At 44.1% G+C, this 16,092-nt stretch overlaps 2 protein-coding genes across 3 annotated transcripts; both read left to right on the plus strand.

Annotated features, from left to right (window-relative positions):
* Window positions 1-1,962: 1,962 nt before the first annotated feature.
* Window positions 1,963-5,795, plus strand: ccn1l2 (cellular communication network factor 1, like 2). The gene is made up of 5 exons (XM_024417216.2): window positions 1,963-2,714; window positions 3,031-3,244; window positions 3,481-3,846; window positions 4,006-4,208; window positions 4,460-5,795. The coding sequence occupies exons 1-5, from the start codon at window positions 2,643-2,645 to the stop codon at window positions 4,760-4,762; spliced, it is 1,158 nt and encodes a 385-aa protein (XP_024272984.1). The 5' UTR covers window positions 1,963-2,642; the 3' UTR covers window positions 4,763-5,795.
* A 2,542-nt stretch (window positions 5,796-8,337) lies between these two features.
* si:dkey-90l8.3 (LIM domain transcription factor LMO4.1) lies at window positions 8,338-12,250 on the plus strand. Of its 2 annotated transcripts, none has more exons than XM_024417218.1 (5): window positions 8,338-8,397; window positions 9,655-9,891; window positions 10,504-10,600; window positions 11,025-11,183; window positions 11,279-12,250. In XM_024417218.1, exons 2-5 carry the CDS (start codon window positions 9,674-9,676, stop codon window positions 11,285-11,287), a joined length of 483 nt encoding a protein of 160 aa, XP_024272986.1. In that variant the 5' UTR covers window positions 8,338-8,397; window positions 9,655-9,673; the 3' UTR covers window positions 11,288-12,250. The 2 variants fall into 2 exon arrangements, with proteins under 2 accessions (XP_024272986.1, XP_024272985.1); XM_024417217.2 differs by having other exon boundaries at window positions 8,339-8,670.
* The last annotated feature ends 3,842 nt before the right edge of the window (window positions 12,251-16,092 follow it).

Below are 16,092 nucleotides of genomic sequence, written 5' to 3' on the forward strand. Positions count from 1 at the left end.
TTTTTACATTCATTTTATTTAAAGAGCACATAAAGAGCATGTAAAGTGCATACACAGCATATCTTTGCAGTCTTTACAAAGGAGCGTAGTGAGATTCATGTTAAGGGTACATTTTGGCTGTATAAAGCAAACATTTCAAGAGTCTCAATAAGAATACAATATGTAAAAACCACTTAAGAAAAATAACATAAACAATCAAACACAAAAACCCAGAAGTTACAGAATAAGACCAGTACGATATGACAGGAACTTTGACCAGACATCTTCATACCTATTCTGTCTATGTTGAAAGATTGATGTAATTCTCTCCATGACAGCAAGTTCCACCCATAGACCTAACCACATATCTTTTGGGGGTGCATTTTTTTACACATTTCCTTTCTGCTGCTAATATATATTCTATCAATTTAAGTGGAGAGGAGAGGAGTGGAGTGTATCCACAGGAACAATACCTAAGAGGAGATGACATGGGTCTCGTTGAGTAATAATATGTGTGATGTCCTATATAAAATGGAGAATATCAGACCAAAAAGACTGGATTTTCAGACACGTACAAAATATATGTGATTAAGACACATGTTTTTTCTGAACCATTGTTATTTATATTTCGTTTGAAATTTTGGGGGATCTGCTTTTGCAGAAGAAGCTGTGTTGTGGTTTTGTCAAGGTGAACTGTGTTAAGTGAGGACAGGTCTGACAAAATTGAGCAAGGAAAAATAGAAACAGAAACAGGTCCTAGTTATTTTGTTTGCTTTCTCCTGTGGTGTGAGAGTCTTGCTATATTCACACTCACTCCTCTCTGTCTCGTTCTGCAGGTTTTCAGTGGCCTCATCAAATGTGCTAAATTCCGTTTCCTGTGTTTCATAACAATGAGAGCCAAGGCCTAATGCAGGGCCTTCCTGCCCTCGAACAAAACACTTTTTATGTCCCGCTGGTATGACAATGGGAATGTTTCGTTTTTCCTACCAAACATGGGAACCTGTAGAAGAGCCTTTGTTTCCTGGAATGTGGCCATTAGGAAAGAGATGGAGGGAACACAGGATATGTGCCCTGCCCTGGGCAATGCCTTTCAATGGGGTGGCTGGGGCCAGAGGAGTTGTACGCAGGGATTTTCTCTGCTATCTGCATCACCACTTCCCCTATTAAAGTGGATTCTATGCCAGAGTGGGATTCCCCACTCGTTTTTTCCGTTACACCTGCACTTGTTTTTTTCTGTTGACAGCATCAGTCTTACTTGACCCCCATTGTCAAATACCGCTCATATGCCAGAATGTAGCTACTGTGTCACACGACAGTATGGGAATCCCACAGCCCTGCAGCCCTGGGTTCAAATAGTGTTTGTGTTCATTCAAATACAAATACTTAAAGGACATATGTGTTACTTTTCAACCTCATATTCATTAACTCCAGCACCATACCAGTGTCTACATATGGGAAAATGGCATGTTTCTATGTTCAGTGATTACAAAGATAAGATGAAAGGTCCTAATGAAGGCTTCTCTGTGACATCACAGTGTAGCGTTAAAAGTTGTTTTTTTTACGTTGATTTTTCAAACCTGCAACAAGTTTCTAGCCAGAGGGAAGATGTTTTCTTGCTCCCCACGTCACCGCGAATCTCATAGTGTTTTTCAAAATTGTAACTTTTGATGACGTCATGGGATAGAACTTTTTAAATGTTAGATTTTTTCTACTAAATGTAGAAATGAATCGTTTTCACACATGTAGACACTGGTACTATGAAAATGAGGTTAAAAAGTGGTTGCCCTTTAAGCTGCACTTGATTGAGCTTTCAAGGCAAAAGGGGACTGATGTGGAGAATTTAAATTGCATACTCCTCTCCCTGCCTCCTTCTCAAAACCCATTCGAGGAGAAGGTTAGGGTGGAGGGAAATCTGGCTTCCCATCTAATGGGTTTTAAGAAGGAGGCAAGGAGAGAGGACATGAGGAATATGCAATTGAGATTCTCCCATGGAATAGTCCCAAAAGTGCAAACCACACCAATCTGGCGCTAAAGAAAGGCTCAATCAAATGCTCAACCTATTTGAAAGAAATCAAATACTATTTGAAGCCACTCCACACTTCGCTTACTTATTATGGATTTATCAGCAATGATCTTTTCTTGTAGTTTCTCAATAGCATTAGGGACATATGATAGTAAGCTGTCAGTGCACTGAAGTGCCTACAGAGTTGTTTCGTAATATAACCATGGTTTCTCAGTATGGTAATGTAGCAATGGTGCAATTTCTTCCTCTCCTACTCCACTCACTCAATCCCCCCTTGATTCACTTTCTCTTCCTCCTTGAGAGGAGAGCTGATGTCACAGGGAGGTGGCGGTCTGCCCATGTCTATAAGTACAGGCACCACAGAGGGAATCTCTATATGAAGTGGAGCTAACCCAGCTGAGCAGTGCTGAGAAAAGACACTGCAGGAGAACAAAGAAACACTATCGACTGGTGTACCTTTTTAGTGCGCTCAAACAGATGAAGGAATAAGTGAACTGACAGACAGACTTCTCTCCTCTGGACTCAGGTGCAGGCTCTGGACAGTATATCATCACAGACACTAGGTATCTAGTCTAGAATTAACAACCTGTAGGACGGAATCTTTATCTCTAATTTAAATTGTGTAATCTACACCTTCGGGATGTTTTCTCTGGTTAGTTTGAGACGGACCGTCTCCACACTGTTCGTTCTCCTCTCCAGTGCTGCTGTCATGGTGAGTTTCAAAGATGCATTCTTACCTTCCTGCCCTCATTTAATTTATTTCCCATTCACTCTTTCTCTCTACACTTTGCATGACCATATTTACATTGTGTTTCTGTTTTTATTTTTCTATGTAAACATATTTTTTACAAAAATAATTGTTGAACTTTTTTGGTATTTTGTTACAATGAATAAAGGCACTGAGATCAATATACTATTGTATCAGTAGTCATAGAAATCAGCCTGGAATGCATTCCCCTCACCTCCACCCTACTGCTGCTGTGCCGACCCTTTCTCACATTTAACACTGACCCCGCTGTCTCTCTCAGGTGGAGAGTGACTGTCTTACCCAGTGCTCCTGTGGCCCCTCACCGCCATCGTGCCCAGCGGGCATTAGTTGGGTAACAGATGCCTGTGGCTGCTGTAAGGTGTGTGCCAGGCAGTTCAACCAGGACTGCAGCCCCAGCCAGCCCTGTGACCACATCAAGGGCCTGCACTGCCACCTGGGGGCTGGGGGACACCCAGAGAGAGGCCTGTGCCGAGGTAAGGACCAGGAGCACCCCTAACATCAGTGGGAGAGATATGAGGTGGTTGGGCCAGTATGGGAGTATGCAGAATTATGGGAGTAGCAGCTGGGTATGGGTTTTTCAGAATTGTAGTAAGATTTTGATCATTAGATTGATCCAAGTAGATAGTTGTCAAATGCTCAGCATCATGGTAACACACTACCATAGGGGTATGAAGTCCACAGTGCTGCTAATGTCTCTGTTTCTCCCCAGCGGAGGCCCAGGGTCGGCCCTGTGAGTTCAACGGGCGTGTCTACCAGCATGGAGAGGACTTCCAGCCCAGCTGCCAGCACCAGTGCAGCTGCATGGACGGGGTGGTGGGCTGCATGCCACTTTGTCCCCAGCAGGTACCCTTGCCCGACTGGCGCTGCTCCCAGCCAAGGCTGGCACGGCCCTGGGGCCGCTGCTGTGAGGAGTGGGTCTGTGATGACAAAAATAACATCGGTGAGGACCCAGAGGAACCTCCACAGGCAGCCCTACCTGACCCACAACCCCTCCCAAACCACATCAACAACCAGCTCCAGGCCCAAACCCTGGCCCAGCCACACTATCAGGCCAGCACTGGAGTCACCTTTAGAGGTACAGTAAAGCCTAACCCAAAGGGCCAGTTTCCCAGGCACAGATTGTCTAGTCATGGCTTTTCAGTACAGGACTATGCTGAGAAACCGGCCCTATATGTTTGTTTTTCCCAAGCCTTACCCTACATGTTGCTGATGACTCTGTCCTTTTCTTCCACAGAGTTTGTGTCCCTCCCCAGGTCCCAGGTGTTGCTAAGCGCCAGATGCCTCCCTCAGACCACTGATTGGACGGAATGTTCCACCACGTGCGGGATGGGCATCTCAAGCCGGGTGACCAATAACAACGCAGAGTGTCGGCTGGTCAGAGAGACACGACTCTGTCAGGTCCGCCAATGTGACCTGCCGCTTACCCCAGCAATCAAGGTAAAGTGAGACACATGGTTATCAGATGTTAATGCGAGTGTAGCGAAATGCTTGTGCTTCTAGTTCCGACAGTGCAGTAATATCTAACAAGTAATCAAAAAATTCCACAACAACTACCTAATGTGGGAAATTGCGTTAGAGCACATATAACATTTGATATTTCACTTTTAATTATGAGAACTTTTGTAATATATTTTTATTGTTGTGGAATACATAGCTCAGTTGTCTAACTCTGTTTGTTGACTGTCCAGAGGGTAAAGAAGTGCCAGCGTACAGTGCGGCCCCAGGAGCCAATCAGGATCAACTTTGCTGGCTGCTCCACAACACGCCGCCATCGACCTCACACCTGTGGCTTCTGTGCGGATGGGCGATGCTGCACCCCTTCACTGACCCGCACCGTCCGCCTGCGCTTCCAATGTCCCGACGGAGAGGGCTTCACACGCAACGTCATGTGGATCCAGAGCTGCAGCTGCAAGAAGAGCTGCCACAATCACAGTTCCCCCTCAAGGCCCTCTGTCAGCCTGCACAATGACATCCACAACTTCAGGCACTGAGGCAGGCTTAGGAGGATGCCCAACCCTAGCCTCAACACACTAGACAGGGCTACTGCATGCTAACCTCTCCCCATCTTCCACCCACCCTCTGCCCAGGGATAGCCCTGCCTTTCAGTCCCTTCCTGGACACCAGCCTCTCCCTCCTGCACCAGCGCCAGACTATGGGAGAGAGAGCCTCGGCTAGGTGGCCGTTCCATCCAACCAGGCAGAACTATCGCTTGCACTTTAAGCTTCCTGACACGTTGCAACAAGTTATCTGATATGGGAGATGTGGAGCAACTGCTCTCCACATCCAGGTCCAGTGTCCCTTCCCTGTTGATGACACAGTCACAGAACTGTTCTGGTGGAGGGGGAGGGACAGCACTGAGCACAACAGACTATGGATGGCCTGATGTGACTTTCTTGATGTAATTTTGAACTTGTAAATTAATCAGTTTGGTTGTCTGCTTTTCTCCCTCATTATTTATAATTTGTATTTGTTAACATTGTCAAGTTCCTCTATAACCACAGAGGAACAAGGGAAAAGGAATGTATATGTATGTATGTGAAAGACATACATCACTTTTTGTCATAATAGAGATGTGTAAATTAGTGAGACCAGTGAATGTGTAAGGATGTGATGAGTGACGACCATGGGCAATCTCATACATTCATGAAGTGTTTTGTCTGATACATCGACGGTAGAAAGAGGACAGGATATCATTCTACAAATTCATCAATGATTGTAATTAACTGTATATTACATTGTGTAAAGGTCAGTGTTTATGTGTGTGAGAGAAAATGAAAGGGCGAGAAACAGAGTGTTTACATATGTGTATTTGTGTCATATGACAGAGTATAGTGTACAGACTTCACTCTTAGTGGAGTGGCAATTGATGGAGATCACCTCATTTTCCGGGGTGTGTTTTTATTGCCTCATAGTATAGAGACTTGTACTGGAGGGAAGATTGTATTTGATATATTTAAGATTTCTATATTGTTTGAATTCTTATCAATAATACTCTGAAAAATTGAATAAAAACATTCAACATGTGCCCCTCTCTGTCTTACTTGTGTTTCTCAGAGAGGTGTGTTAGTTGATGGTGATTTAGATGACAGTATCGGGTGGTTGGTCTGAGATGCTACAGTAAGGGGGAAAGCAAACGTCTCTCCTGAGTTGGGATAGGCTCACAGAAGGTGGTGAGTCTGACATGTACCTTGTAGAGGTACTTTATTGCTGAGTACTACTCCAGAGAGGGGAGCTGTGCTGAAAGCCAGCCTGTTGTTTTGTGGTTAGGGCTGGGGCCGGAGAGAAGAGGCTGGGTCTCCAGTGTGGCCGGGGTCAGTACTCTAGCCACGATCATGTTCCCTTGTGTCTTTATACATACAGGCTGGTCTCTGCAGCACAAACATCACAGCAGCCTCCCAAATTCCACACCCCGTCCTCCTCCCTCTGTCTCCTATCTCTCTCCTTGTCTATCTATTCCACCCTGACCTCCTCCGGTGTCTATCACACCACTGTCTACAGACCTGGTCTGGCTTGGAACAGACTGACTTCCAGTGTGCTAGTTGCCTAAATGGCATCTCTGAGGCTGTTACAGCATGGGCCTACTGTTTAATGTATTCTGATCATCTCAATGTATCATCTTTTCACCTGCTCAATGTAATCCGTTTGAAATACAGGTTTGGACACATCAATCATACACTATAGGGTTAGACAAGGGTATTCGACAGTTTGATTTCTTATGAGCCTATACATTCTCCTTGCATTTTGTTCACTGGTCCACTGACAGACAAAACCCTACAGAGCACACATGGCATTCCATCATCACCATAGAAACCGCAGTACTATCTGCCATCGTCTTCGATAAAGGCCCCAATCCTCCTATTGGCTGTATCCCTTCTGACTGTACCACATTTCTCCAAAGACTGTGGTCTCTAGTGTTTGTCTAGTGGGACTATTTGGTGTTGTAAATTCAGGGAAATAGTATCGTTCTCAGAATTATTGAACACTAGAGCTGATGTCCAAGGACAACGTTTGACAAAACAGCTGTCAAAGAGGCGCTCTTGCATTTCAGTGAAAACCATGGCAATATGAGGACTGGGGAGGTTATAGGAGGCTGTGTGATAGTTGATTGTTCAAGGGAAGAGTATTAACATGGGGTTATAATATCATGGTATGGATTTTTATAAGGGTCTAGTCCATATTAAACAGAAGCTTTGTCATGTACTGTAGTTGACTTACAATAACACATATTATATGAAAGCAAAGCATCCGGTGAAATGAGCATTACTCAAAGGCAGTGTATAAATGTAGTTCTCTCCTCTGTGAATTGTTTTGGCTGTAGCCTCCTTCTGCGGTGGAGTTGACTTTGTCCTGGACACCAGACTGGAAGTTACAGGTGTTGTCCAGCTTCACAGAAAACTGAGTTTCAGCATGGCCGTAACATGGGAAGAGGAAATATGTCAGAAAGAAACAGGGTCTGTGGGAAGTAGTGGTATGGTGGGGGCCTGGGTGGAAGGTTAACCAGAGCATAAGACACTCCCCCCAAAAAACATAGCATCCTCTGCAGAAGACAACTGTCATATAAGTCAATTAAAAACACCTTTTTGTTTTGTTGCAAAAATTATTCTCCCAAAGAGAAATGTCACTCTAAACAGGAGTTTCACCAAGATATAAACATTCCAGCAGTTCGGGTGCTGCAATCTGTGATATGTATTGTGTAAAACACAACATTTAACTTGTTCCGCCATATAACTCTGAAGCATATCTTTACATTCAAAAATTCAAAAATTATAGGGAAAAAATAACACTGGGTGGACATTTTCTGCAGCACAGTTTTCCAGTACACTGAAGTTCTCTTTGTTCATTGCCCACTGTTGAGGAGACAGTAGGCCTACAACACAAGAGAACACTGTTCTCTACTGGCCCCGAGTAAGCAGTGCAGGTTAGGTTGAGCTTGGGCGAGGACATGGAAGCTAAGGTTAGGCTTATGGCTAGGGTTAGGGTCGAACCAGGGTGTGGACATGAAGCTAGGGTTAGGGTCAGGGTTGAGCCGGGCTCTCCCTTTGACCCAAGGTCAATTTAACCACTGTGTATTTGGCCTCTACTCTAATAATAATACTAGGATTTAGTCTTATTTGAAAATGTTTTCTTTTCTTATTGTTGATCCCCAGCTCTTTATTTACTATGAAATATATGATACAGAAATACATCATTTAACTTACACAAAAATATAGTAACTTTTCAAATAAACTATATTCAAATAAATGTATTGCCACATCTCGCCCAAACTTCTCTTAAAAGTAAAAGGTAATGTCTAGTAAACCAAATTTGTATGATTCCGAATATATGAATTGTAAGGTGGAAGTGGTTATTGACAGTTTATGCGTTTTAATTGCACATATGAATTGTGGAATGGATTGTCATATTTGGAAACAGTTTAGTTTGGTTCAATCTAATGAGAAAATGTACAATGGCCCTCTCCAAACACATAAATCATTTTGACAGTAACCCCACCCCTGAGAGTCTAGTGGCTGCGCACACTGCATGTTAAAAACGTCACCAAGAAGCGAATTAAATACCCGCTTGCGCAATTCAGTTAATAGTGTAGCTGTCAAAGACGCTAGTGATAGTTGAGAGTCGGATGATCAATGTAATTGACTTAAAAATATGTTGCATGCAATCTCTTTAAAACGAGTTTTATTACATTGTATCTTTGATAACGTGCGCTTTTTCCTTTTTGACATTGTTTAAATCTTTAGAAAATGTGTCGCTTTATTTGTGGGATATGGATATCATAGAAGCGCTAGTTTGTCACAGTCAGATTTAACTGTTGTTGAAACATTATCCGCTGTCGTCCATTGTTTTGTTTCTGCTTTTTTACAACAACTTCTCCACGTCTGAATTCTCTGGAACGCACATCAAGGTGAGCATCTTATCTTCTAAATGCGCCTATGATACGTTAATAAGCAGCCTATTTTGATGACCAAATTACTTACCGTAATGTTCAACTTAATTTTAATTCCATGAAATATACATTTATATACAGGCTATTTTCACCTAATCTTGATTCGCTGTTGTGTGATGGTTCGAAGTTCATTCCGAGTCTCCTTTTTTTGTGACTGCTATTGTTTTTCTTGCACGTGAATCACTGACAGTTCTGTGTTTCACTGTATGATTTCCTGTATAACAAAAAAGTGCTATTCCTAACCAGGACCTTATTCAACATAGGAAAGTGTTCCGCATAAATAGATAGCACAGCTCCCTTATCTTGTGGAATATAAATCAGTCGTTTTTGATTTTGATACCTGTAAATGACAGGTAAAATGGCAGGTTAAACTGGTGTCACAAGTCATACAACGTGTTATAAATGCTATGTTACAGTTTTTAATATAATGTAGCTTATTTTGTTCAACCAGTGAACATATTATTTGTTGGACTTTCTACATTATTGGTGAGTTGTGATGCAGGCAAATGAACATTTGCTAGATATACCTTGTCTGCTTGGTATTTGGAGAAAAAAAAAATCCTTCACCCAACCACCTAATATGGGCATCATTTATTAAAACCTCAGTTTACAGTTTACCTGGCTTGTCCTGTAGCGTAATGTTCTTGAACTAGCAAACATACAGAAAGTAAAGTTGTGGGGAATTCCTTTCTCTGAAGATATAGTAAAACATGAACATGTTGACTAAATACTAGTTAAAACACTTGGATTAATGTTGCCCATGCATGCTTGCTTTAATGGTCACCTGTTAGGACTTCTGGATATCCTGACCCCTTCAAGTAGTAGATAATTGGAGGCTCCCTGCTTACATTGTCCATGAGGTCACTATTGTCCATGAGGTCATTGTAACAGCTTGCTACCTTTGCCATGTAGCTTAAGTGTCAACATTGTCTTTGTTTCCAGGAGCTTCTGAGGGCTCAGCATGGTGAACAGTCAGCTGGGTGGTGGTGTGGCGTCACCCCCCAGGTCGTGTGCAGGATGCGGGGGGAAGATCGCAGACCGCTTCCTGCTCTTCTCCATGGAGCGCTACTGGCACACACGCTGTCTCAAGTGCTCCTGCTGCCACGCACAGCTAGGCGACATTGGCAACACCTGCTACAGTAAAGGAGGCATGATCCTGTGTAGGAGCGACTATATCAGGTGAGGTCCTAATGGGGCTCTGGGGAGAGGACAGGAGGGGGAGAATCTAGACTTTAGCTCCCAGGCTAGGGCACTGAGACCGATCTGACTCTGGGGAGAGGACACGAGGGGGAGAATCTAGACTTTAGCTCCCAGGCTAGGGCACTGAGACTGATCTGACTCTGGGGAGAGGACAGGAGGGGGAGAATCTAGACTTTAGCTCCCAGGCTAGGGCACTGAGACTGATCTGACTCTGGGGGAGAGGACAGGAGGGGGAGAATCTAGACTTTAGCTCCCAGGCTAGGGCACTGAGACTGATCTGACTCTGGGGAGAGGACAGGAGGGGAGAATCTAGACTTTAGCTCCCAAGCTAGGGTACTGAGACTGATCTGACTCTGGGGAGAATCTAGACTTTAGCTCCCAGGCTAGGGCACTGAGACTGATCTGACTCTGGGGAGAATCTAGACTTTAGCTCCCAGGCTAGGGCACTGAGACTGATCTGACTGGGGAGAATCTAGACTTTAGCTCCCAGGCTAGGGCACTGAGAATGATCTGACTCTGGGGAGAATCTAGACTTTAGCTCCCAGGCTAGGGCACTGAGACTGATCTGGCTCTGCTGATCTGGCTCTGCAGGTTGTTCGGGCACAGTGGAGCATGCAGCACCTGTGGCCAGTCGATCCCGGCCAATGAGATGGTTATGAGGGCACAGGGCAATGTGTACCATCTCAAGGTAAGACCCTCTGGCAGTAAGTGTTTCACTGTTGTTAGTGTCTGTCACCATCAGTGCATTTGTAACAGGTTGTTTGTGTGAAACCAATAGATGTATACTTGAAACAAGGTGCTTTATACACTATCCTAAAGTTACCTTGTATGTTGGAGTTTAGCGTTTGCTAACGGCCCAATAAAAAATATATATATTTCACGTTTATTTAACTAGGAAAGTCAGTTAAGAGCAAATTCTTATTTACAACCCGGACGACGCTAGGCCAAATGTGCGCAGCCTGTGGTACAGCCTGAAATCAAACCAGGGTCTGTAGTGTTGCCTCTAGCACTAAGATGCAGTGCCTTAGACCACTGCGCCACTCAGGAGCCCACTAGAGTAAGGTGTAGACTTGGCATGAGGATTCTAACTCCTGTGTCTCTTTTATCCCTAGTGTTTCACCTGTGCCACCTGTAGAAACAGACTGGTGCCAGGCGACCGCTTCCACTATGTTAACGGCACCATCTTCTGTGAGCACGACCGGCCAGAGGCTGCACTGCTCAGCAGCCACCTGCCCCCACTCCAGAGTAACCCTGTGCTGCCTGACCAGAAGGTGAGAGAGGGACCAGGACCATGAGGCCTTTCACACTTTCATACACACTAATGTCCAGTACTGAACATTCTATTCCCCCCTGCTCTTGTCTGTAGGTGTGCTGAGTGGTTAGAGCGGTGCGGTGTGCCTTCATCCTTCCCTTGTCTCCAGAGGTCTCTCCATCCCTGCTCCTGATACTGTTGTTGTGGATCCTTTTTAATTCAACCTTTTCTTAAACAAGTCAAGTCAGTTAAGAAGAAATTCTTATTTTACAAGGACGGCCTAACCCAGACGATGCTGGGACAATTGTGCGTCGCCCTATGGGACTCCCGATCATGGCCGATTGTGATACACCCCGAGATCGAACCAGGTTCTGTAGTGACGCCTCTAGCACTGAGATGCAGTGCCTTAGACATCTGCGCCACTTGGGATCCTCATCAGCATCCACCATCTTGTCTCTTTGACCAGGAGGTTATTTTTACTTGCAGGATCAACTTCAGATGTGTTGTACATATCCATGCTTGAGACAGTGTACAAATACACCGCAATGGTGAGTCGTGTGTGATACAGTGCTGGTCTGCCCATCAAAGACAATATGGACCACATTAACTACTTCAGGACTGAGGTTACATGTTGTACTGAAAGTAAGGGACCCCCAATTCTGTGCACATCCAGAACTTTGGTGCTTGTGAACAAATCTCGCCATGAGTTTTAAGGGTATGGCCTGGACCCTCTCCAGGAACAATAAAGCAAATCAAAATAAGCTTTTCCGTGGAGTCCACTGTCATAGTGGCAATGCTGTGGTTATCATTATTGTCAAGAATAACCGATCGCTTAGATAATGAACTCAGAATCCCTCTCGTTGGCCTCACATCTGTTCCTCTGTGATGTTTAAACCATCATATGAATTGGGCTGAAGTCAAGGAAGAAGATAAATGTCCATTATTTTTCTATAATGCTATTGTGTGTTTCCCAGTAGAGTTCTATTTCCTGAATTAATGTTTCATTCAATTGAATTATGGATGCCTGTTCAATATGTGAAATGATCAGATGGAGACAAAAAATGCTATTAAAAGACTTGAACTGAAGTAATTGAAGCCTATGTGCAGTTGGTTGGTCACATGACATGAGTCTTGCGGAATTACATGGTAAACTACTACCCAGTTGGTGTGGCATTTCCTCCTTGTTTGTGCTGCATAGCTCCCCTCAGCCCTGTATGGTGAAAGCATGCCTGATTACCCTGAGGAATGGAATTAGAAGGCTACAGTCCTGACCATTTACAGAAGCAATTAAACTTGAGTGGTGTATCTGTGCTGCCTGCTACAGTTCCTGCTCCTGGGAGGCTGAACTTTGGCCATATCCCGTGTCTGACTTTATTAAAGACTAATCTGGGAGCCGGCCTAATTAAAGGGAGGGGCTCCTACGCATCCAGCCAGCGTGTCTTGTCTGTAGGTTAAAAAAAACACACAACAACAATCTGATGCTTGGACGGTTTACCATGTTGCAATTAAAAAACACAAGCCAGAGCTTTTCTAATCCCCCTCTGCTACTCTTGGTTGTTCAAAAGAATGAGCTTTGATTGCTGTTAGGATCTGCATTGGCTAACTTGCTTGACCTTCCTTGAATTTGTCTGTTTGATGTACTGTGAAACTGGATATGACAAATCTGTAGCCTGTATAGTCAGACATGGGTGTGTAGACCTGAGTGGTTAAGGCTTTAAGAAATACAGTTTGAGTGAATCAGATGACAGCATCTGCTGTGCTTCAAATGAGGTCTGTACTTTCACACCTTTGCTAGGAGCATGGCAGGCATCAGAATTGCACCTTAATGTGCTTAGCTATTTCAGAAGTCCCACTTGTCATGGTAGGTGCTGATACTGCATCAATTATGTATTCCACTTTTGATTGAAAAGCATCACGCAAATTCATTAACTTATGGAAATGATCACAATTACAAATATCTTCATATCTAGATAGTGAGGAAATCAAATCTCAAGCCCACCACTCCACAAGTTACACTTTGCATTCAAACCAATCAGGCGTCGTCTGCATATCACTAATTAGCCCAGCATTTTCAGATGCCAATTAGCAGGTCTCCTAAAAAAATCTCTTTGCCATGAGGCGTTGTTTTTTAAAGCCAGAGACGTTGCAGGTGTGTGGCTCACCATCTAGCCTAGCTTCTGTTATAGGAAAGTGTTTATACTCACTAATTAATCATTAATCATATTAACACATGCAGATGAGTGTAATTGCCTTCGCTTCTACGCCTCACACTGTGTGAAGAGACCGAGATGAGCCAGGATATTTTTTACACACGTATGAAGAGGAAGAGAGGGTCTGAGTGGTGTCCTTCTGCCCAGCCACTCCTCTGATACAGATCCAAGATGTGTTGAGCTGTATGATGATGATGATCCATTGTCTCTGTACCAGCAGGACTGGCGGGAAGATCATATATGTCTCATGATCTGTCCAGAGGCCAAGGAGAGGGTTTGGAGCAGTCTGACAATGTGCTGGAGTTAAGAGACAGACACACAGACACCATTTAAGTCCTCTCAGCTCAAGCGGTCTGTCTGCTGTTAAATGTGTTCCAGTGAGAATACAGTATGTTGGAGCGGTATGTGCATGTGGTCACCGTCAGGAACAGAGCCAGAGGCTGCTGAAAGGGCGTCCGTGTTGATAGACAGGCCTGCAAGCTGAGGTGATGTTCGCCTACAGACATGCATAACATTCATGGTAACAGGGTTTCAGTAAAAAAACACCATCTGTTTTTTATTTGTTAAATTAGGCCTATCTATTGAAAAGCCAAGTATGTACAGTATGTACTGTTGCCTAAGGAATTGCAACTATGCTAAAAATCCTTCTTGCGACCATAAAACTGTCCTGTCTGCTAAAACAATAGTGAACAGGCTTAATAACAAAGAAAAAACGACTTTACAAACATGAGCCTCACACAAGAATGAGAGAGAGAGAGAGAGAGAGAGAGAGAGAGGTAGATAGAGAGTGGAGAACAGTTCCCGGCCCAATCAGAACACTTTGAATAATTAAACTGATCGGCTTAATTAGCTCAATTAGGTTAATTTGACCACGGTACACGGCCATATGGTGAAAGGAAACAAAAGAGGGGGGAACTAATTAAAAGTAAAATAATGAGGATTTGAATGAACTGCTTCCCCAGACAGCAGTGCGCAGGGATCAGGAGCCTGGTACCATAATTAAAGTGCTGTAACGCTGGCAACATCTCTCCTTTATTTCTTATAGCGGTGAGGGCGCTATCCATCTAATTAAATCTGTAAATAAATTAGCAACATTGAGGGTTCCTGCTTGACACCGCCTGCAATCCACCCCCCACCCCCCCAATAACACGCTCACGTTACTCCCATCACACGTCTACAACGGAATGGATGTGCAAGCAAAGGTTTTACCAAATCTGATATTAACAACAGGTTGTAGATAGAGTGTGTGTGTGTGTGTGTGTGTGTGTGTGTGTGTGTGTGTGTGTGTGTGTGTGTGTGTGTGTGTGTGTGTGTGTGTGTGTGTGTGTGTGTGTGTGTGTGTGTGTGTGTGTGTGTGTGTGTGTGTGTGTGTGTGTGTGTGTGTGTGTGTGTGTGTGTGATTGTGTATATGTTCATGATGCAGGTTGTGCTATCATGTTTGTGCAGGCTGATGTTTGTGTTTGCTCCCTCTCATAACCCCGAACTCTTTTAAATTGAATCTACCCTGAACACCAGGATAACACAGTGACACCAGCCCCTATCTCAGTGACACCAGCCCCCCCACAGGCCCCATACCCTATACCCCATACCCAAAGGGCTATTGACTCAAAGAGCATAAGGTAAACATAGCTCCATGTTCTGCTCAGTAACTACCATGCTCTCTATTATAAGGTTCACATGTTAAAATGTGAGTCCCTAGGTAAGTCTATCTACCCTCTGGGCCAACCTGGCATATCTAGTTTGTCCCTTTGAAAAACTGCCCATGATATGTTGTATTCCCACCTCTCTTGTCACATTTAGATCATGATCCTAGTTCACCCTGCTCTCCTGTCTCTCTTTCCTCTTCACTCCCACAACCTGCAACCTCCTTCCTTGGAAACAGGCTTTTCAATAAAATGCATTTAGACTGACAGGGGTCGATTGCATATTAAATGGACAACCACTTAAGGTTCTGAGCGAAGCGGAATGCTGCCAATTTGAAAATATGAAGAGCAGGCATGTATTCAGCTGTCATGACCATGGTTGGCAGAGACAGAGGGGTGGATGGGGGAGCACAGAACATACCAATGATTTGACATACAGTACCACAAAACACACTGTACACACTATTTCTAATCCTATATACTGACTAATGGTTGAAGCTCCAGCCGCTCTGGTGTAATGCTGATTATCCCAGGTGCGGTCCATGTTAGGGTAAACCCACAGGGTGTTGTATCGATACATCAGAAGACAGACTGGAGACCCCCAGGGGGAGTAACGTAATTCTCACCTGAGAGACGGGGGACAGATGCTGCTCTGAGATGAGCTGTGACCTGTTTGTAAATGGAATCTATTCTCATACAGTATAAATAGTGATGACCTTATTTAGTTAGTTCCACCCTAGACTTCCTGTCCCCAACTGAAAGGCTCCAGAGGCTCTTAGGACACCAGAGGCTCTTACTCTCCCTTAATCCTAATTTTAACCAGTGAGAGGAGAAATCCAAAAATGACCATAGATCAGCTTCTACTGGCAACTTCATAAAACTTTGTTCCAGAGCACTATAGTCTCTACATCTTGAGACAAAGTTCTATTATTGCTCAGAAGAAATGTTGTGAAAGGCCAAGGCCTCGTCGGCAGGTTTAGTTAGTGTGTGTTCCAACCCCCTCTCACTGGAGCCAGGTGGAACACACGTGCATTCATTAGCGCTCTGTTAATGAGGAGCAGATGCAACATGTTCT

Source organism: Oncorhynchus tshawytscha, linkage group LG04 (genome assembly GCF_018296145.1).
Source record: "Oncorhynchus tshawytscha isolate Ot180627B linkage group LG04, Otsh_v2.0, whole genome shotgun sequence".
NCBI lineage: Eukaryota > Metazoa > Chordata > Actinopteri > Salmoniformes > Salmonidae > Oncorhynchus > Oncorhynchus tshawytscha.

Coding starts and splice junctions, on each gene's coding strand:
- si:dkey-90l8.3 (XM_024417218.1), top strand. CDS start 9,674: ATGGTGAACAGTCAGCTGGGTGGTGGTGTGGCGTCACCCCCCAGGTCG. Junction 9,892..10,503: donor TGTAGGAGCGACTATATCAG/GTGAGGTCCTAA, acceptor CTGGCTCTGCAG/GTTGTTCGGGCACAGTGGAG. Junction 10,601..11,024: donor GCAATGTGTACCATCTCAAG/GTAAGACCCTCT, acceptor TTTTATCCCTAG/TGTTTCACCTGTGCCACCTG.
- ccn1l2 (XM_024417216.2), top strand. CDS start 2,643: ATGTTTTCTCTGGTTAGTTTGAGACGGACCGTCTCCACACTGTTCGTT. Junction 3,245..3,480: donor AGAGAGAGGCCTGTGCCGAG/GTAAGGACCAGG, acceptor GTTTCTCCCCAG/CGGAGGCCCAGGGTCGGCCC. Junction 3,847..4,005: donor CACTGGAGTCACCTTTAGAG/GTACAGTAAAGC, acceptor TTTCTTCCACAG/AGTTTGTGTCCCTCCCCAGG.